This window comes from Carassius carassius, chromosome 6, assembly GCF_963082965.1.
Source record: "Carassius carassius chromosome 6, fCarCar2.1, whole genome shotgun sequence".
Taxonomy (NCBI): domain Eukaryota; kingdom Metazoa; phylum Chordata; class Actinopteri; order Cypriniformes; family Cyprinidae; genus Carassius; species Carassius carassius.
Window position 1 is genome coordinate 20988363 of NC_081760.1, and position 21229 is coordinate 21009591.

The 21229-nt window shown below is 39.7% G+C and overlaps 2 protein-coding genes across 3 annotated transcripts; one reads left to right on the forward strand and one right to left on the reverse strand.

Moving 5' to 3' along the window:
- Positions 1-202: 202 nt before the first annotated feature.
- On the reverse strand, positions 203-8054 carry LOC132142485 (calsequestrin-2-like). The gene is made up of 11 exons (XM_059552388.1): positions 7713-8054; positions 6610-6694; positions 6349-6449; positions 5748-5859; positions 2622-2695; positions 2350-2480; positions 2208-2253; positions 2043-2097; positions 1838-1938; positions 1688-1762; positions 203-966 (listed from the first exon to the last, which is right to left on the reverse strand). The coding sequence occupies exons 1-11, from the start codon at positions 7947-7949 to the stop codon at positions 766-768; spliced, it is 1218 nt and encodes a 405-aa protein (XP_059408371.1). The 5' UTR covers positions 7950-8054; the 3' UTR covers positions 203-765.
- Positions 8055-15866: 7812 nt separating this feature from the next.
- On the forward strand, positions 15867-21143 carry LOC132141911 (protein O-glucosyltransferase 1-like). 2 transcript variants are annotated; one of them, XM_059551562.1, is made up of 11 exons: positions 15867-15998; positions 16736-16826; positions 16947-17090; positions 17190-17325; positions 18158-18279; positions 18389-18448; positions 18523-18622; positions 19283-19341; positions 19457-19624; positions 20035-20091; positions 20456-21143. In XM_059551562.1, exons 1-11 carry the CDS (start codon positions 15923-15925, stop codon positions 20610-20612), a joined length of 1170 nt encoding a protein of 389 aa, XP_059407545.1. In that variant the 5' UTR covers positions 15867-15922; the 3' UTR covers positions 20613-21143. The 2 variants fall into 2 exon arrangements, with proteins under 2 accessions (XP_059407545.1, XP_059407546.1); XM_059551563.1 differs by lacking the exon at positions 20035-20091.
- The last annotated feature ends 86 nt before the right edge of the window (positions 21144-21229 follow it).

Below are 21229 nucleotides of genomic sequence, written 5' to 3' on the forward strand. Positions count from 1 at the left end.
AAGCTGCAGTTTCAAATTTGCCACACTGGATTTTCAACTCAGCTTTGCTATCTTGGCTGTTTTTACAAATTAGGGTATTGCTGGATGCCACCAAAGGGAAGTTTAATCAGATATAGCTCACTTATAGGTACAAATGTGTCCCTCAAACATGATTTACTATAGGTACATACCAATATTAATAAAAACAGACTATATAACAAAATAATATTTTGTGTTCTTTATTGAACATGCTAATACATCATAGGTACATAGGTAGTACTACAGAACACCCTTTTCCTGTAGCCATATTACAGTTCCAGCCATACACTCTTAAAAATAAAGGTGCTTAACAATGCCATAGAATAACCTTTTTGTCTAAATGGTTCCATAAAGAAAACTTTAACATCTGAAGAAACTTTCTGTTTCACAAAGGGTTCTTTGTGGTGAAAGATGGTTCTTCAGATTATAAAAAGGTAAGAAAGAGATGGTTCTTTAAAGAACCTTTGACTGAATGGTTCTTTGTGGAACCAAAAATGTTCTTCTATGGCATCGCTTGAAGAACCTTTTAAAGCACCTTTATTTATAAGAGTGTATACAGTTCCAGATGAATAAGCAGCACCAAAATTTTAATATGTCATTATATGTTTTGCGTTTTACATTATTAAATGTCTCTTGCTGGCAGTGCAGACAGTTATATAGTAAATAAAATAATTTCTGCATTAAATAAACCATAAGTTAATCTGTGGAAAGATAGTTAACTCTGTGGTTAGTTTTTCAATATACCACTTAATCATCATCATCACCACCATAATGGTCTTCATCACTACTATCATCATCAATATCATCTTTGTCGTCATCATCATCATCGTCGTCATCATCATCCTCAGTGTTGACCTTTCCAGAGAGAACATCCTCTATCCAGTCCTCCAGCTCCTCAGCTGACGGTAGAGCTTCATCATTAGGCATGTTCAACCACACACTGTCAGCCTGGTCAGCACACACACAGTTAAGTAAAAGATGATGAATATGTAAGCTTTGTACCTTATTTTGCATCATGAATGTACTGTAAGCTGTTTTCAGTGAACGTGTGAAACTTCTGATTCAGTAGGTAAATAACTAGAAGAGTAACAAAGTGCTGTAAACTAAAACTATTTGTGCTACAAACCAGTTTGTTTATGATAATCATAATACTGTAACATATTAAGAAATACTAGTTTGCAGAATCAAGCAGTATAACGGACTATTTATTGTATAAAATAACTGGAAGCGAAAGAGGAATGGCATTCAAGTTACAAACATTAACCAGGGTCCAGCTGTTTAAACATAGCCATTTAGTTTAGATAGTAACCTAAGAACTAGTTTAATCAACTAGCAGTAAATCAAGTCTTAAACAGTCTTACTTTTCAAATTTAAATTACGTTTTTTATTTTACTGACTTTAAAAATAGATGATTAACTTTCAAGGCTAGTCTAAGCAATTGAAGCAGCTGGCCACTGGTCTTCCATTAAAAATCAGGAGGATTTGTTTATTTTATAAATAAAATGTGTGATTTAATGGTTTATTATGTTATGTGTAGCTTTTTTTTAAAGGGAATGATGTGTCATACATTGCAATGTAGGATAAAGAGACATTTTTTTAATAAAAATGTTTTAACAAAGTGATGGAGGCAAAACAGAAAGTATAGAACATCATAACCAAAGTTACTTACATCAGTCACATTCACCACACCAATCTGGGGTCGGAAAAGGTCCACCTTAAAGGTTTTCTCCCAGTATGTAGTCAACTGCAGACAAATGAATCATCACATTACACCAACGCAGAGAAACAGTGTGTAGAAATGGATAGAATATTGTCTCACCAGAGGAAATTCATCAGGATCAATCCAAACTATGCTGAGATCTGGGTTTTTAGTATTGTCCCTTGCAACCTCCTTTAGAATTTCCAGGAATTCATAACCATCTATTAAATTAAAAAGAGATCAGAAAAAATGAAATGGTAAAGTCTTGGTAATGGCAGTAAGAAATTGTCAGCTTGTTATTCTCTGTTGTAAGGAATTAAAAAACCTGGATCCTCCTCCTCAGCAAAGGCAACAATGTGGATTCCGTCCATGTCATCCTCCTATTGATTGAGCAGAGACAGATCACTTCAAGCAAAGAACCAGCAGCCATTTAATGTACTATTAACATTGGCCTACTGTACAGATACTCCCACAATCCAGTCTTGCTCACCCAAGTCTCAAACATGTCCTCAGCACGAAGCTTCCTCAGAGTGGGCCTGAGTGAGGATCAAACACTGTGATTTAAGAATGAAAATTCATATTTTAGGTGATCTTTGGCGATGGCAAAGTTCTGAGGATGCCACTGATATCACCTTCTATGTTGATTGACAAAATCCACTATCTCCTCCTCTGTGTTGGGTTTGCCAGGGATGGTGACAGGCTCTTCCATGAAGGGCTCATAGAAATCGATTTCATTCATTTTTAGAGTCAGTTGTTTAGCCACCTGCAGCATGAAACAGTTACAAATTAAAGCAATACACAATCCCTTTTCATTAAAGATGGAGGACACATACACATTCTTCTAAACCAGACTAACACATGTCATGGTTTCATTCTTGTTATCATGGGAATGTACTGTACGCACCCTTTTGTCAAAAGTGGCAAAAAACTTCACATATGGTTGGAACTTCTCTGCGGTCAGCTGAAAGGCCTTATAATCTGAGAAAGAAAAAGAAAGTTATATATATATATAAAAACTGTAATGACATGGTAAAAGGTGGCAGTGCTGAAGTACCACGCAGCTTCTGTTCTCACAACATAAACAAGATGTTACAGCAAAGTCTTCCCAGCTGAAACTGTGTTTTTAATAAAAGCTGTATACAGTAGCAGTCAAGTGACTTTGATTTTATTGGGAAAGTGACTGTGCCTTTTTGGGAAATGGCTCTATAACTGTGTTGATCTCTTTGAACAATTAGGCAGCATTTAATAGTCTCTGGGGTCATCATAGCTCCTGGTCAAAACTCTGGTGTTGTTTGTTTTGTTTTCTCACAGGCTTTATTAGCTGCACCTATGCCCACCGCTTGCCCTTTGTTGTATATGGCTGTACTGTACTGTGCAGAGGACTGAGTTTTAGTCATTTCATTCTATTTTTCCTGTGTGTGCGTAATTGACCCTGTACCCTGACCCTGTGCCTTTGTTTAATATTTAAAACTTAAGTTTGGCCTAAATGTGTTTATTTTCATGCTTGCTATATTTCCTGTTTAGGCATGTGCTTTAGTTATTTAAATGTGGATTTCATTAACTTATAGTATGAGAAGATATTATCATGTACTGGTTAGATTATTTTATGCAATGGTCAGTGTGAATACTCAATTCTGATTGGCTGGCTGGTATGCATTATGTAAGGAATAACTGACAACGGGCCATTGAGTTATCACGTCATGGCCGTTACACCTAAAGTGTGCATTATTTTTCTAATAATTCAACGACCCAGAGTCAATTATTCCGCTTATATTACAGTTACCAAACCTCAAGACCTCGATCAGACAAATAATTGCACACCTCAGAACATTCATACACCTTCATAGTATAAAACCTTTTAAGGTGAGACACTGCAGGTGAATAGGGTAAAAAAATAAAATAACTAATAGTTATCACCTTACTTACCCAGTTGATTGATTACGTTGATTATTGCAAACATTTTTTGTATTACAAGTTTTAAAAAATGTGCTAAACGCCTTCCTGATATTGATGATCTTCTCAGAAAAGAAGGATGCAAACTCATTGCATTTGCTGTCTGAGAGCATTTCACTGGGAATCTGACTTGGGGGGTTTGTCAGTCTTTCAACAGTGGCAAAAAGAGTACGAGTGTTATTTAAGTTACTGTTTATAAGGTTTGAGAAGAAATTCTGTCTAGCTGTGGCTAGTTTCACATTAAAGTCATGAAGGCTGTCTTTATAGATGCTATAAAGTCAGCGAGCCCTCCTTGGAAATTGAACTAGAGCCAACTGCAGACCCAGAGCCAGAGCTGATGCCTGCTACAGACCATGTGCCAGAGCTAAAGCCCTCTATGAAGACAAAGCCTGCTGACACATCCATCCCAGGGGACAAAGTTGGCCTACCAATCTTACCAGGTATGTGAGCCAGCAACACCTTGTGTTCCATTGAGCATGCTCATGTAGTTTGAGGGCATGGAGTGGAGCCACACCCACACTCCCATCAATAAGGCTGAGCTGCAGCAGCCCTCTGCAGCATTAAATGAGGATTTATTTCCCTAAACCTACCTTTCTGACTGGTTCTGCCTAGACCTAAGTAAGTAATACAGGATTATTACTACTGGTTCTGCCCAGCCCTGAATCTTCTGTTTATCCACTGGTTTCACCCAGCTCTGAATTTCCCATATCTCACTGGTTCCGGCCAACCTTAAATCTCCTATGTCTCCGCTGGATCCATCTAGCACTAAATCTCCTTCGTTAATTAGTACAAAGTCTCATTAATTGGCATTGCTCCAGCCCAGACCCACTCTCTCTCCTCTCTGATAAATTAATCCAGTTCTTCCGCACTGCCTCCACTGTATAAGGGATACAGTGGAGGCAGAGCTGAAGAATTTGCAGAATTTGCAGTCTCTCAGTTTCACCATCAGTGCCTCCATACAGCTGCTCTGAGTCACCTGGGGGTTCCAGGTGTCGAGCTCTGCCCCTTGTCTACACCTCAGGCCTCCTAGCCCTGTACTCCACCTTGGCCCTCTGACGGCTTCGGCTCCCCCAGGGTTTCATGCTCCCTCAGCTCCACTGAGATCCATCAGTCCTCGGACTCCAGTTTGATCAGTTGTCGATCTGCCTCCACCATGGTCTTCCAGTCCCTGGCTGTGCCTCATCCCTCTTGTTCTGCTGGGCTCCCCCTTCCTTCCGCCTCCTAGCCCTGTACTCCACCTTGGCCCTCTGACGGCTTCTGCTCCCCCAGGGTTTCATGCTCCCTCAGCTCCACTGAGATCCATCAGTCCTCGGACTCCAGTTTGATCAGTTGTCGATCTGCCTCCACCATGGTCTTCCAGTCCCTGGCTGTGCCTCATCCCTCTTGTTCTGCTGGGCTCCCCCTTCCTTCCGTATCCACCTCAGAACTCACTCCCTCCAGCTCTGGCTTGGCCTGCTGAGCCCCCATCTCCACCTCAGTCCTGTGAGCCTGAGCCTCTGCTTTGGCCCTCAAAGTCTCAGGAGTCACCCTGGGTCTTTGGCTCATTAGTTCTGCCTGGGTCTCTGCCATCCTCGTCTCTACTTCAGTTGGTCGGCATCCTGACTACACCATGGCTCCTCCCTCCTTCACTGACAATTCCTCCTTGGCTCCTCCTGCCATCATCTCCTTCCCTGCTCTTCCCTTGATTTTGAGGTCCCATCTGCCAGGTCCTTATCCTCCTCGTAAGCCCCCTCCTTCCTTCCTCTGTTGGGCTTATGTTAAGGCATGAGGACACACTGTTTAGAATAATGTCACAGTAGATCACATTTTTTGAGTTTGAGTCGGACTTTGAGTTGGTTTTTCACACTTTCCTTTTTTCTTTGTCAGATATTTATTCACATTTCACTGCTGGTTATATACGCTATATATAATTTTGTATGTGACGAATACAAATCTTGAATCTTGACTCTAGGTCCCCCTCGATAGAAATCATGTTCTGGGGGCCCATCTAGTTTGCATGGTGCCTCAACACACTACTGATTAGAGCATAGCAGCAAAATTCAAATTTTACATGCAGAGTTTATTTTAAAAAACTCACGTTCAGAGACTTCTCCCTTAAAGTAGCCAATAAGGCGTATGTCTTCATCCATTCGTTCAAAGGCACGTTGTTCCATTGGGTTACTGATCAATTCCACTGGGTCCTCCAGCAGCTGAAGAATAATGTGAAACACACAGCACTGAAAATTAACTGGAAAATTAAGTCAAAAATATTATTCATATGAGAAATATGTAATCAATTAAATAAATGTAAATATATAATATTGCTGTAATACACACATTTTTACCACCAAAACTATTATACTATATATAGAGTAAATATGTAGAAATGATTAAAGGATCAATTTAGGTTACAATTTTTGCAGTGAGAGAGCCATATTAGCCCGATCCATGCAATAAAACAACGAAATACACAGCTACAGAATATGCACAAAATTGTTTAGCTTAAACTCTGTGCTATTTATAATGACATTCTTGCAATAAGTAACTATAAAATACAATAATACTGATCCAGAACAATAATCGTATTATACATTTGTGCTGTTATTGAAGAAGTATAACCGTATATGGTCTGTTAAGAAATCACAAAATAAGCTGTAGCCAAAGACCCGATACTTATCCAGCCCAGCAAACTCACTCACATCCAGCAGGAATTCAACCAGTGTATCTGCAGAGAGTTCTCCATCAAACTCAATCACTCTTTCATCCTTAAACACATAGATGCTTTCTTCCTCCTCCAGACCTAATGGGCAAAAATCACATGATTCAGCGAGGATGCTATGTGTCCGACCTCAACAATACCAAGACATATTGAGTGTTTGTTTCTGAAACCCTAAGAAAGAAAACTTTATCTAAAAAGTAATGTAATTATTACAGTGATTCATTGGAACAAATCCTCTTACCAAGCTTCTTGGCAACCTTAGCATCTTTATGTGAGTCTACCAATCCAAAACCAATGTCCTTGTCTTCGAGAACTTGTGCAGCAAGCTGGTGATGCATGAAAGGGAAATATCAGTACATTCATACTGTGAGAATTCTGTGCAATTCAGTCTGGAGCAAAACTTCCACAGTAAGTTTTGTATAATGTATAGCTAATATCGGCATAATCAAAACTATACTTGATCAACTTTATCATAAGCAGACTCAGCACTGGTGTTTGTGGAGCCTTTGTCAGCCTCCAAATCAGGTCAGTCTTCACACTAAATTCCACTTGAGGTAGACACAGAATGCAGATATCTGACACCCTGGTGCAGTCAATTGTAACTCTATGAATCATTTTATATGGAGCAAACATCTTAAACAATTTTGGAAATTTATGTTATAGTACTTCACTTATCCTGAAGAGACTTTTTCAGATCTAGTATCATCAAGCATATTTCAAGTTACTGATTTCCAACCAATGGGTATTTATGCATGTTCCAAGGATCGCTTAGGTTAAAAAGAACTGAAACTGCAAACTGGGTCAATGACAAACCGTTAGTCCAAAAAATTTAAATATGTACTTTAAATGCATGTCAATTTGGTAGAAATGTAATGTTTTTATCATACTATATCATACAAAAACTTTCATATAACTTTAAATTAATGTAATTTTAAAAATATAATTTACCTTACATGACCATCAAATAAAAACTGATACATATTTTTCATATACCTTGAAAACATATGAGTGTACTAATTTTTACCATTCTAATTAGGTTTTGCAATTTATTTTTTAAAAGGGTAAAAATGTTTTACAGTCTACACTAACATTGACGTCAGAAAATTTGAAACTACAAGATATTAAGATACTTATTGACATTGACAAAATGTTTTTCAGAGGTCTTCTCTGCTATAATTTTCATTAATTTTTTTATCCTACCAGTTTCCACATTTTGTTTACCATGTGAGACCTCCCACCCAAATATATGTCCATCGTAATACATATGATGGTCGGTTCTAAAAGTATGCCATGCAATATATCTGTTCTTATTCATCCACTAAATTTCTCTCAATAATTTCTTACCTCCAGAACCATTACCCTCATGTGAAACTGCTGCTGGAGCTCCTTATCTGAAGGCATGGGTTCATGATACAGCAAACACATCATGTCATACTTCTTTAATGCCTTCTTATAGTTCCTCTCATTGACATTTAGAACTCTGTCCTTGCCATCAAAACTGGGAAATTCCAGACCCTCCTCTGCAGAAGAATACAAGAGAAAATCTATGCAGGAAACCAAGACAAGCCAGATGGACAGCATAGTAGAAATGGTTAAACAGATGAGTAAAAAGTGTCTGATAAGATCCTGCAGGACAATGAGACTCAATGTGTAGTTCTTCAACACTAAATAACATCTTATGCTCTCTCTCTCTCTCTCATTTTTGCCACCTCACCTCTTCCCAATAATTAGGCACAGACATGATAGGATAAGATATTTGATAGACATTCCAATGAGTATTCCCATGGGGAATGTAGGCCTCTTTTAGTGACCCAGTCATTTAAAAGCTAAAAATAAATCATAATGTGAAGAAAAAGAGGACAGACATGTGTTTCATAGGGAATAACAGTACTAGTCTCTCAACATGTAGACGATAATCATTGTGACAAAAGGGTACACGCTCAGAAAAATGTACAGAAGCGGTCACTGGAGCGCTACACATTTTTACCTTATTTACCCTAATGTGTCCATTAAGTACCTTAAAGGTACACATTAAAACCTAAAATGTATACGTTAGTACCTTAATGGTCCATATAATTTAAAAAAAATGCCGCCTTTATACTAGACAGCTTTTATACTTTTTTTTTCTCTGAGAGTGTAATAGGAATATATTGACAGAAGTAGACGTAGACGTCTTGTATGAAATATTATAAAAGTTATACTGTACAGGATTTAAATGGTGGGTACCAGCTCATGTGAGAGTAGAAGGAAATAATACAGAAAATGGGAGAGCAAAGAAGTGAATGTAGCTAGAACCAAAACTCCATCAGTAACAGAATGAAGAAAAAAAACTTGGGAGAAACCAGACTCAGTTGGGGGCCAGTTCTCCTCTGGTCAGATGAAACCAGCAGTTCAATTCCAGGATGCAGCAAAGTCAGATTGTGCAGAAGAATCATCTGTTTCCTGTGGTCTTGTCCCGGTGGCTGTCTTAGACAAGGTCTTTACAGGGGATCTGTCTCTGGGACTAGTATCTAGTTGTCCTGGTCTCCGTTGTCCTTCAGGGCTGTAGAGGTCCTTTCTAGGTGCTGATCCACAATCTGGGCTGGATACAGACTAGATCTGGTGGCTACGGTGACCCTCGGAATAAGAGAGAAACAGACTAATATTAGCGTAGATGCCATTCTTCTAATGATGTTGGAAGTACATTGTGTGTTATGGGAAGTGTTCCCGGTTCCCTTTTCCCTAATTATAATGCAGCTTAAAAATCCTTTAATTTGAATATTAGAAATGTGTAAGTGTTTTATGTGTAATCCAGGTTAAAGAGATGGGTCTTTAATCTCGATTTAAACTGGCAGAGTATGTCAGCTTCCCGAACAATGTGTCACGTTCGAATTAAGGATAGGAAGCAGTTGCAAGTAAATTATGTTTATTAGAGAAGTATTGCCAGGCTGGGTTGATGGTGGGTGACGCAGGGACCTCGATGGCAGCACAGACTGGTGAGGAGGTGATTGAGTGCGCAGGTGGGTGATGGTGAGGGATCCGTATGATGACTGGTAATTCCAATAGCGACCGAACAGGAACAAGATACAAACGTAGCTGAGCAGATGGAACACAGACAAGAATAACGGAGGACCTCAAACAACGATCTGACAAACAAGAGACGAAAGACAGGGCATTAAGGAGGCTGGTGGAATGAGCTGCAGCTGCCCACATGAAACAATCAACATGACGTAACATGAGACGAGCAGGAAATGGTGCATTCATGAACTGTGACAGTACCCCTCCTCCTAAAGACGCCTCCTGGCGTCCCCAGACTCCCTTACCTGTCGATTGTAATCATCGATAAGAGAGTGATCCAGGATGTCTCTAGCAGGCACCAAACTTCTCCGGGGCAGGCGGATTAATCGGAGAATGAAATACAGGCTTTATTTTAGATACATGAAAGGCGGGGTGAATTCTCCTGTACGCTGGAGGAAGTTTAAGGCGGACTGCCACCGGACTAATGATCTTGGTGACAGTGAACGGGCCAATAAATTTGGGAGCCAGTTTATTAGAGACGGAACGGAGGGGAAGGTTCTTGGTAGAAAGCCACACTTTTTGACCCACGACGTATACGGCAGGCCTAGACCGGTGGCGGTCGGCTTTAGCCTTGGTGCGCGCCCCCACTTGGAGTAGAGTCTCGCGGGCTGGTAATGTATTGTGGGCGTACTCCACCATTGACAGTTGTTGGCTCCAGGAGGAAGGATTCTTGGAGACCAAACATCGCAACACCCTTTCCAAATCTTGGTTTGCTCTCTCGGTTTGACCATTGCTCTGGGGATGAAACCCTGAGGACAGACTTACAGTCGCTCCCAGTAATCTACAAAATTCACGCCAAAATTTGGCCATGTAAATGAAAGACGTGATCTACGACGGTCAACGCTGTCTCCTTGGCTGAGGGTAATTTCGGCAAGGGAATAAAGTGGGCCGCCTTCGAGAACCGGTCCACCATGGTCAAAACTACCGTGTTGCCCTGGGAGGGCGGGAGGGCGGTAATAAAATCTAGTGCGATATGGGACCAGGGTCTCTAAGGGACCGGCAGGGGTTTAAGTAACCCATCAGGGGGTCGATTGGAAGTCTTACCAGTGGCGCAAACCGAGCAAGCCAAAACAAAACTGTGAATGTCGTGAGCCATAAGTGGCCACCAGAATCGTTGCTTGACCAAAAATTTAGTACGGTTAACTCCTGGATGACAAGCCACATTAGAGCAATGCCCGAAAAATGTCCGAAAAAAAGTGCCCACCGAGCCTGCCTGGAGTTCAATCTTTTGGCAGTACTAATGTATTCTAAATTCTTGTGGTCGGTCCATACTATAAAAGGAATCCCCGAGCCTTCTAACCAGTGGCGCCATTCCTCCAATGCCATCTTGACTGCCAACAATTTTCGGTTACCAATATCATAATTACGTTCGGCAGGGGATAATCGATATGAAAAAAATGCGCACGGGTGCATCTTGTCGTCTGAGGGAGAACGTTGGGATAACACTGCACCTACCCCCACCTCCGACGCGTCGACCTCCACCACAAACTGACGTGATGGATCAGGGGTGATTAGGATAGGGGCTGAAACGAAGCAGCTCTTCAGTTTGACAAACACAGCCTCGGCTGTGTCTGACCACCTGAACGTAGTTTTGGGGGAGGTCAAGAGGTGCGTAGTTTTGGGGGAGGTCAGAGGTGCGGCTAGTTGACTGAAGTTGCGAATAAAACGCCGGTAGAAGTTGGTGAAGCCCAGAAACCTCTGTAGGGCCTTACGGGAATCTAGACTTGGCCACTCTACCACAGCCTTAACCTTCTCGGGATCCATGCGCCCAAAGGGCATGACCAAGTATTCAAAGTGCCCCCTGGGGGTGTTAAAAGCGGTCTTCCATTCATCCCCCTCCCTGATACGGACCAAATGATAAGCATTATGTAAGTCCAATTTCGTGAAGATCAACGCTCCCTGCAACCTCTCGAAGGCTGAAGACATCAACGGCAAAGGGTAAGTATTCTTTACCGTGATGTTGTTCAGTCCCCGGTAATCAATACAAGGTCGCAGCGATCCGTCTTTCTTCCCCACAAAAAAGAACCCCGCCCCCGCTGGAGAAGAGGAAGGGCAGATGAACTTCGAAGCTAGAGAATCAGAAATATATTTCTCCATAGCCTCCCTTTCTGGGACAGAAAGTGAATATAATTTGCCTTTAGGCGGAGACTTACCTGACAGTAAATCTATGGCACAGTCATAGGGACGATGCGGAGGGAGAGAAGCAGCACAAGACTTACTGAACACTTCCTTCAGGGCGAGGTACTCCGCGGGCACGTTAGACAAATCTACTGCTACCTCCTGAAACACAGACATAGAAACAGACGGACAAGCAGACACTAGACAAAACTCATGACACTTGTTACTCCAGGCCAGGATGGAATGCAATTGCCAGTCTATTTTGGGGTTGTGACGGAGGAGCCAGGGATGACCAAGTACTATGGGTGCAAGGGGAGAGTCAATGAGCCCATTGAGTGAGGTCGGAAGGTCCAGGGCATAGATCTCCCTCTGGACGCGGTCAGCCAGCCCATGCAGGAACATGTCCCACTGCGCCTCCTCGTTCCATTGACACTCCACCGCCAGGGTGCGGAACTCGATAGAACAGTCTGAAACTGATCTCTCTCCTTGACGTAATTCGGCTAGCTTCCTAGCCGCTTCTCTCCCGGCGACGGCTCGATCAAAGACCTGCTTCATCTCAGCGGAGAGTGTCTGGAACGAGGCGCAGCATGGATCTTGATTCTCCCACACCACCGTTCCCCATAATGTTGCCCTCCCAGTGAGCAGTGTCAACACGAACGCCACCTTGGCTTGTTCATTGGAGAAGGTCCTGGGTTGAAGAGAGAAGTGCATATCGCATCGTGTTAAGAAAGCTCTACAGAAATTCGGCTCACCCCAGTAGGTTTCCGGAATAGGAAGGCATGGTTCCGGCAGGGAGGGGGTCTCCGATGGTGTGGGAGGAATGGGCGGTGTGAGCGGCGCAGTGGGGGCTCTCAGAAGCTGTAATTGCTAGGTGAACTCGGACACCTGCGCCACCAAAACCTGAACAGCGCGACCAGTGTCGTTCAGGTTCCGTTCCTGGGAGTCCATCCTCGATCACTGGCGCTGAGGAACTCTTTCAACGCCGGTGATGGGTTACTCGCTGCTTCCATGGGTGGTCAGATCATTCTGTCACGTTCGAATTAAGGACAGGAAGCAGTTGCAAGTAAATGATGTTTATTAGAGAAGTATTGCCAGGCTGGGTTGATGGTGGGTGACGCAGGGACCTCGATGGCAGCACAGACTGGTGAGGAGGTGATTGAGTGCGCAGGTGGGTGATGGTGAGGGATCCGTATGATGACTGGTAATTCCAATAGCGACCGAACAGGAACAAGATACAAACATAGCTGAGCAGATGGAACACAGACAAGAATAACGGAGGACCTCAAACAACGATCTGACAAACAATAGACGAAAGACAGGGCATTAAGTAGGCTGGTGGAATGAGCTGCAGCTGCCGCTGATCAGATGATCAGCGGTAACACCCACATGAAACAATCAACATGACATAACATGAGACAAGCAGGAAACGGTGCATTCATGAACCGTGACACAATGTTAATAAGGTTATTCCAAAGTTTGAGTGCTAAATAGGAAAAGGATCTGCCGCCTGCAGTTGATTTTGATATTCGAGGTATTATCAAATTGCCAGAGTTTTGAGAATGCATCGAATGTGGAGGATTATAATAGCGCAATAATAGCTCACTTAAATACTGATGTGCTAAACCATTCAGGACTTTATAAGCAAGATTTTAAAATCTATACAATGTTTGATAGGGAGCCAGTGCAGTGTTGACAGAACTGGGCTAATAATACTTCCTGGTTCTAGTAAAAACTCCAGCTGCTGCATTTTGGACAAGCTGGACAAGTTTATTAAGCGTGCATAACAGCCACCCAATAAAGCATTACAATAATCTAACCTTGAGGTCATGAACGCATGAATTAACATCTTTGCATTTGACATTGAGAGGATAGGTCGTAATTTAGATATATTTTTGAGATGGAAAAATGTAGTTTTACAAATTCTAGAAATGCAAAGAAAAGATTGCTATCAAATAGCACACCTAGGTTCCTAAATTATGACGAAGAATTGACAGAGCAGCCATCAAGTCTTCTATGTGTTCTATGTTATTACATGCAGAGTTTTTAGGTCCTATAATTAACACCTCTGTTTTTTCAGAATTTAGCAGTAAGAAATTATTCCTCATCCACGTTTTAAACAGTGAAACCTATTACCATGCTTCCTGATGATATCTCCCAAGGGTAACATGTAAAGCGTGAAAAGTAACGGTCCTAACACTGAGCTTTGAGGTACTCTATACTGCACTTGTGATCGATATGATACCTCTTCATTCACTGCAATGAATTGATGGTGGTCAGATAAGTACTGTTTGATCCAGGCTAATGCAAAAAGCTTTTTAGTAAATTCAAGAGAATGTTGTGGTCAATAGTGTCGAACACAGGACTAAGACAATAGCACTAAAAGAGAGATACAACCACAATCAGATGATAAGAGCAGGTCTTTTGAAACTCTAAGGAGAGCAGTCTCAGTACTATGATATGGTCTAAATCCTGACTGGAAATCCTCATGGATACCATTTTTCTCTAAGAAGGAATATAATTGTGAGGATACTGCCTTTCCTAGTATCTTGGACTGAAAAAGAAGATTCGAGATCGGTCTGTAATTAACTAGTTCTTTGGGGTCTAGTTTTTTATTTTATTTTATTAATTTTACTTATTTTTTTGATAAGAGGCTTAATAACAGCCAGTTTGATGTTTTGGGGGCATATCCTAATGACAATGATGAATTAATAATATTTTTTGTTAATTTAGCCACTGTATTGAATAAATACTTGGGTTTATGTTTGTTTTCTTCTAAAAGAGAAGAGAAGTAATCAGATCAACAGTTTTTATTGCTTTTCTGTAGGATAATGTACTTTCCCGTCAAGCTAAATGAAATACCTTTAGTTTTGTTTTCCTCCAGCTGTGCTCCATTTTCCAGGCTACTCTCTTTAGGGTGCGAGTATGCTCATTATACCACGGTGTCAGACTGTTTTCCTTAATCTTCCTTAAGCGTAAAGAAGCAGCCTTATCTAAAAAAGAGTCCATAATTTCTGTTACATCATCAAGGTGTTCTGAGTTTTTGGATGTGCTAAGGAATTGGGATACATCAGTAGGATTACTTACAAAGCAGTATTTTGTGGAAGAAGAAATGGTTCTACCATACTTGTAACAAGGAGTATTATTTACAGTTTTAGCTATATGAATTTTACACAAGACTAGATAATGATCTGTGATGTCATAGCTTGGCTGCATAATTAATAAACATCAACATCATAACATCATTCATAACCATCAACATCAATTCCATTTGACAGTATTAATGATTTAGACATTGAGTAGGACCTGACACGTGTTGTCTAACCCCAATAGAGTTCTAAATGTCTATGAATGCTGATCCCAATTAATCTTTTTTAATACTTTTATAATACTTTTATACAGTAGCCAGTAGAAACATCACAGGGGATTTATCATTAATACTTGTTTTTCTGGATAATGTTGTATGGAGCACCATTACTTAAAAAATTTGTAAAAATTGTAGCAAGACTCCCCCCTTTAACTTTTGGATGCGGCTCATGTTTATAAAAATAATCTTGGGGGGGGTAGACTCATTTAAAATAATGTAATCATCTTGTTTTAGCCAGGGGTAATGTGTAATCATCTTGTTTTCCCTTGTTTTAGATCAGGGATTGGGGTTAGATCACTTACATATGTGTCCCCAAAATATGGTATGTACACACAGACACACTGTTTTTTTTATCCTCATAAAACTTCTCTCTCTGATTATTTCATTCTGAAGTGGGGGTAAATTAAAGTGAATGCCTCCAGTTCACTCACAGTCACTCTTTAACACTTTATCTTTAACATTTTCAAGTGACTTGTTATTTAGGGACAAGATATCCCCAGGGGCCATTTTGAGGTGAAAAAAATGTATAAATAATGCACATCCGAGGTGTAGGCCCATAGTTAATTACCACTTATTTACTTCATTGCATATTGATTTACAGTTTTAACATAACCAGCCATTAAATGAAGCCCAAGTGCCACCTACAGGCCTATGTGAAGTGTAGGATGTTGAGTCAAGAACAAGTGAGACGTTAAAGGACTTTTTACATGACAACATTCATGCTCATAATGCAACAATATTTATACACTATCCTAACTGCTAGGCTATATTGTAATTTCTCCGTAGTGATAGTGATTTTTTTTTTTTACATTTGAGCCCCTGAGGAAGCATTATTACTTTACTAAAATCCCCTAGTTATTCCAATGTTTAGGGATCCACTAAAATAGTAAGTCAAATTTCTTTTACTGTCTATTGTCAAATCGGGGACTTTTAATCTAGTTTCAGACCACGCTAGTACATTCATCGACTTCTCCTCAGATCGAACCAGTCAGTCACGCTTAATTGATGCAGGGAAATGGAGTTACCATGGCTGCTCATGCCGTCTTTTATCCTTTTGATGAATGGAGTTGAATTGTGTCTTTCAGATAACGGTGAGATTTATAGAATTTTGGTTTGATGCTGGCAGTTATCTATCTTTGGTCGGTCGCGCTTTAATTTCTTAATTTAACGTACTTTAGATTCTTTAACTGTCTTTAGAGTCTTTATCGTTAGTTAATTTTTTATACCCAGCAAATCTTCTAAAAAAAAAAATCTTTCAATGGAGAAAGAAAGGTTTCTCCTTTGAATTAGGTTGATTTTTCTAAGTCCATTGGCAAATAATGTTTTTTTTTTGTCTGTTTTTTAAAATCATAAACTCACTACTTCATTTTGATCAGTTAGCATACTCAAAAAAAAGCCTTAATATCATTTGCCCTTTTGCTTTGTGTTTGTGTTTTGCTAATGTGTTTAATGATTTAGACATTTGCAATGGAAAACAAGACAAATTTACAAGGAAGAACATAGATTTTTTGTAGTGTGATCGTTTAGGTTTTTTTTTTTTTTTTTGTAAAATGAATTAAAAAGTAATGAAGATCAAACTTTCAAGTATTGCTTATAAGACATTTACATTAAGAGACCCTATTGATATATTGCATTCTATTTAATTTATATATTTCTTAAATTTACCTTCATAAAACCTGCAAAACTTCTGTTTTGAAAATATGCATGTATTACTTTTATAGTTGTCAACAATCTGTGTTTAGAATAAATATTGAATGAACAGACAGTGTTTTGAACAGTTTCCCTCTCTCTTTCTCTCTCTTTCTCTCTCTCTCTCTCTCTCCATCAGCCAAACGCTGGCAGTCATTCATGAGGAAGATCACAGAAGTCACAAATAATTACCAGCCATGCAGTCAGGAGAACTGCAGCTGTCATCTCAGGTCAACTTCACAAATATAAAGTAGCCCTTGTTCATAGCAGCTCTAACAAAAGAATACATACATTGCAGATGCATACAGCTAAATAATGTAGACTTTCCTCCATCGCTCTTTTGTTTGCAGTGTCTTAAAAGATGACCTTAGGCCATTTGAAAACGGTATATCTGAAGGGTTGATGGCAGACACGGTCCACAGAGGTGTAGGTACGCACTACCAGATCATCGGGAACCAGTTGTACAGAGAAAAAAGCTGCATGTTTTCAGCAAGGTTGGTGAACTATTATTATAATTTTTTTTTTTAAGTAAAACCATGACCCTATGGTGTGCATATGGATTTTGAATATCAGACATTATCCTTTCTTTGCAGATGCAGTGGTGTTGAGCACTTCATCCTAAAAACGATTAACCGGTTGCCAGATTTGGAAGTAGTGATTAATGTGCGTGACTATCCACAAGTTCCTGGATGGGTTCAGACAGTCATGCCTGTACTTTCTTTCAGTAAGGTGTGTACAACCACACACCAGTATATTGCCATTGAACAATAAACTAATTTTATTTTATGGTATGTCAGTAATATATGGTATATCATGCTTAATTATATTAAGGCAACTTACAGTACATTAATTTGTGCCTCTGCCTTCAGATTACTAACACTGACTGATCCCATAGCTTCACTTTCTAATAAAGGCACAATATGTAAGATCTTTTAATTAAATTGTCCCAAAACCACTAGAACAGTGTTATATATTTTGCTTACTTGTGAACTTGTATTATACCAAATGTTTCGAAGAATGTTTATAATGCACCGTGTCCATAGTGTCATAGTTTCGCCTGCCAATGACGTGATAACCCCTCAATTTCTGGTTTTCACGTACTCCCGACCGGAAGGTGTGGAAGCGGTCAACTGTAGCATAATAAAAGCTCCGCTGCTCTCAAGCCGTGTGTCATGCTTGTTCAGTGGCCTCACCCTGCTTCATTTTACTACGTTAATAAATCATTAGCTCATCCATGAACATGATTTCAGCCCAAGTCCCATCGGATTGCATCGGCTGTGGGGATGATTCCCACTCATTCACGGCATCATCAAACTACACCTTTGTCTCTTTGTTTATTTTGAAACGTCACCTTCAGTGGCGAAAAATTACATATTGTGCCTTTAATGCAGAAAATAAATATTACAAATGATATCTTTTTTTGGTAAAAGAATATGAGTGAATAGAAAATCCTATTTTCAACTTTCAGAAAGGGCTTGGTTCATTTATTTCCACAACAAAATGAATATTAGTAAGGTTCGAATTGTTGTTTAACATAGTTATACTTTTGTTCATTGTTTAGACCGCAGACTACCAGGACATCATGTACCCTGCATGGACATTTTGGGAGGGAGGTCCTGCTGTATGGCCTATTTACCCCACTGGACTGGGCCGATGGGACCTCATGAGGGATGACCTAAAAAGGTGGGCACCAGAGATTTAAGAAAGCTTGAGAATATACAGAGAGTTAACTGCATTACAGTCGATTTATTTCAGGCCAGATATATTCTAATGTTTAGTTCACACTCTTCAGATCTGCTGCTCGATGGCCCTGGAAGAAAAAAAATCCAAAAGGATTCTTTAGAGGCTCTAGGTCAGTTGTGTCTCCATAAACTTAAATGCAGTGTTGTTTTCAGGGTAAGCTATTAGTTTTGCCCATATTTGTAGGACCAGTTCAGAAAGGGACCCTCTGATCCTTCTCTCAAGAGAAGCCCCTGAACTTGTGGATGCTGAGTACACAGAGAACCAGGCCTGGAAGTCAGAGAAGGTTTGTTTCTCCTTATTTAACATATAAAAGGCATCCTCGATCAGTATCGCACCATTCATTCGCTTAGGCCAGTGAAATGGTCCCCTGACTTGAGTCTGGTTTTGGGCATCCCTTTTTTCTTCTCCATTTCTGTCATCTAATGGAGTTTGGGTGCCTTGCTGCTGTTGTCTTTTTCTTGCTTAATTGGGGCCTGAAAGACACTTAACTTTCAGAAATTTATTTTTATATATTTTTTAATAATGATTTATTGTCAACAAATAGCATGTATTGTATAATAACACATTCCATGGTTTAATATGGAAACATTTCACATGCAACATACAGTTTCATAAAAGGAACAAGGAAAAAGACTGATTCTTTTAGAGCTGCTTTATGGGAGAATTTGAACTGTCTCCTTAACTGAGTTTGGTTCACTGATTCTGCTATTTCCGGTTTATTATTGTGAAGCTGAATTCCAACAGGGCAGCCCCTCAGTTTTATATGTATTGTTATTGCTTTGATTTTGAGGGGCATACAAGGACAGGCTTGGGTAATACTAATCTAGACCAAGCTAGAGGTGCTTTAATATTTTCAGCAAACTCAAAATCTGTCTGTTTTATCTATGTGATCTAGACTTTGTCATATCAGAAATACTATTTTGTGGTGTTTTTCTTTCCTCAGGATACTCTGGGTAGACCCCCTGCCAAAGAAATCCCCCTAGTTGACCAATGTGAATACAAGTAAGACCTGTCTGATTTCTGCTTTTGCATGAACTACAGCAAAGAAACAGATGTCTGTCAGTGAACCAGCATTTAGACATTTTGTTATAGATTGTCTGTTCTCCCTATCTCTTAGATACCTTTTTAACTTTAGAGGTGTGGCTGCAAGTTTCCGCTTGAAGCATCTGTTCTTGTGTGGCTTGCTGGTTTTTCACGTCGGTGAGGACTGGCTTGAGTTCTTCTACCCACAGCTCAAGCCCTGGGTTCACTACATTCCTGTCAAACAGGACTTGTCTGATCTCAGGTAACTTCCTCTGGCTAGCTAATATTCATTCTTTTCTTTAACACAGTAAATAGTTATTTTAATTCCAGTCATTTTTGTCTCCATTAACACTTTTGCTAAGCTTTACCAATGGGCAAGGGCCAATGACAAAGGTTTCAAATCTAAGTTTGTGCTCCAAATCCTTTTGCATTTCACAAAGTATGTTACATCTGTATTTATATCTCAAAAGACATGTCCAAGAGCAATCAAAGCACCAATTTCAGTCTTGCATATATGGGGAAAAGGAAATGTTAGAATTTACGGATCTGTGTAAAATCTTCAGCTGAAATGTTGTCATTGTTTACCTCATATTGCCCTCATATTGTTCTAGACCTGTTAAAGTAATTAAATGCAGAGAACTGCATCTAAACAGTTTTTCTTTCTGTTGTTAGAGAGCTGCTTCAGTTTGTGAAAGAAAACGATGCTGTAGCAGGAGAAATTGCTATAAGGTAACAAATTGTTCAGACTTAAAATGAGTTTATCATTTAATCTTGTTTGTCGGGTATATACAGAGACCAAAAAATCAAATTCACTCACCCTCATGTTCCAAACCTGTATGAGTTTTTTTTTTCTCTGGAATATAAAAGAAGAAATTTTGAAAAATGTGGCAGTGTTTTTTCTTAATGGAAGTCAATGGTAAACCAAATAGTTTGGTTACCAATATTGTTTAGACTAGCTTCCTTTGTTTTCTGCAGAAGTAAAAAGGTGTATATAAGTTATGTAATGTAAACATATATAATATGTTTGGCTGAAGTATGCCTTTAAGACATTGTCTGTGCTAATAGTTAATTTTATGGTTCTGTACTTCTTTAGGGGCCAGAACTTTATTCTGGATCATCTCCGTATGGAGGACGTGTCTTGTTACTGGGAAAGGCTCCTCACTGACTTCAGCAAGCTGCTCAAATACAAACCCAAGAGAAAAACAAACTACAATCAGATCATCCACAAAGCCAGCAGATCTGAACTCTGACCTTAGGAAATCATCATTCTTTTTGTTTGCCTTTATTCTTGCTCTTCATTCTGTTGCTCTTTAAACTGATCTTAGCTGGCTGAAAAGAGCGTTTGAAGGCAGCTCTGTGTGGTTAATCCAGTGAATCCTGCCAAATGTCTCCAAGACTGTCTATATCACATTAATGGTTAAGAACTAAAGGAATGTTTTAAAATCAGTTAAGTTACCAAATATCGATCTGCATAATTAAAAAAAGACCTGTCCAGACCCTCATCATCTTGATGTCAGGAATATTACATCTAAAATATGTTTGCTGTCTTCAAAGCATTAAGGTCATAAGTCAGTTTGAAGTGTGTTGTTAAATCTGATGCAAGTGTAACACACTGGAAAAATAATTTGTGAAACAACATATTACACAACAACCTGCCAGAATGCCTTAGAGAAGTTGTTGCTGCAATGTTGTTGTTTTTTTTCTCCTGTCATAAGTTTTGTTTGTAGACATTTTTCCTTTGCTGATTTATGGGGTTATTTCAGTTGAATAGTGAGGACTAGTTCTTTTTTAAGAGTAAAAACTGGAGCCAGTTCAAAGAAATCTTGTCATCTAGGGCATAAGACCAAATACAGTTGTTACATGAGAC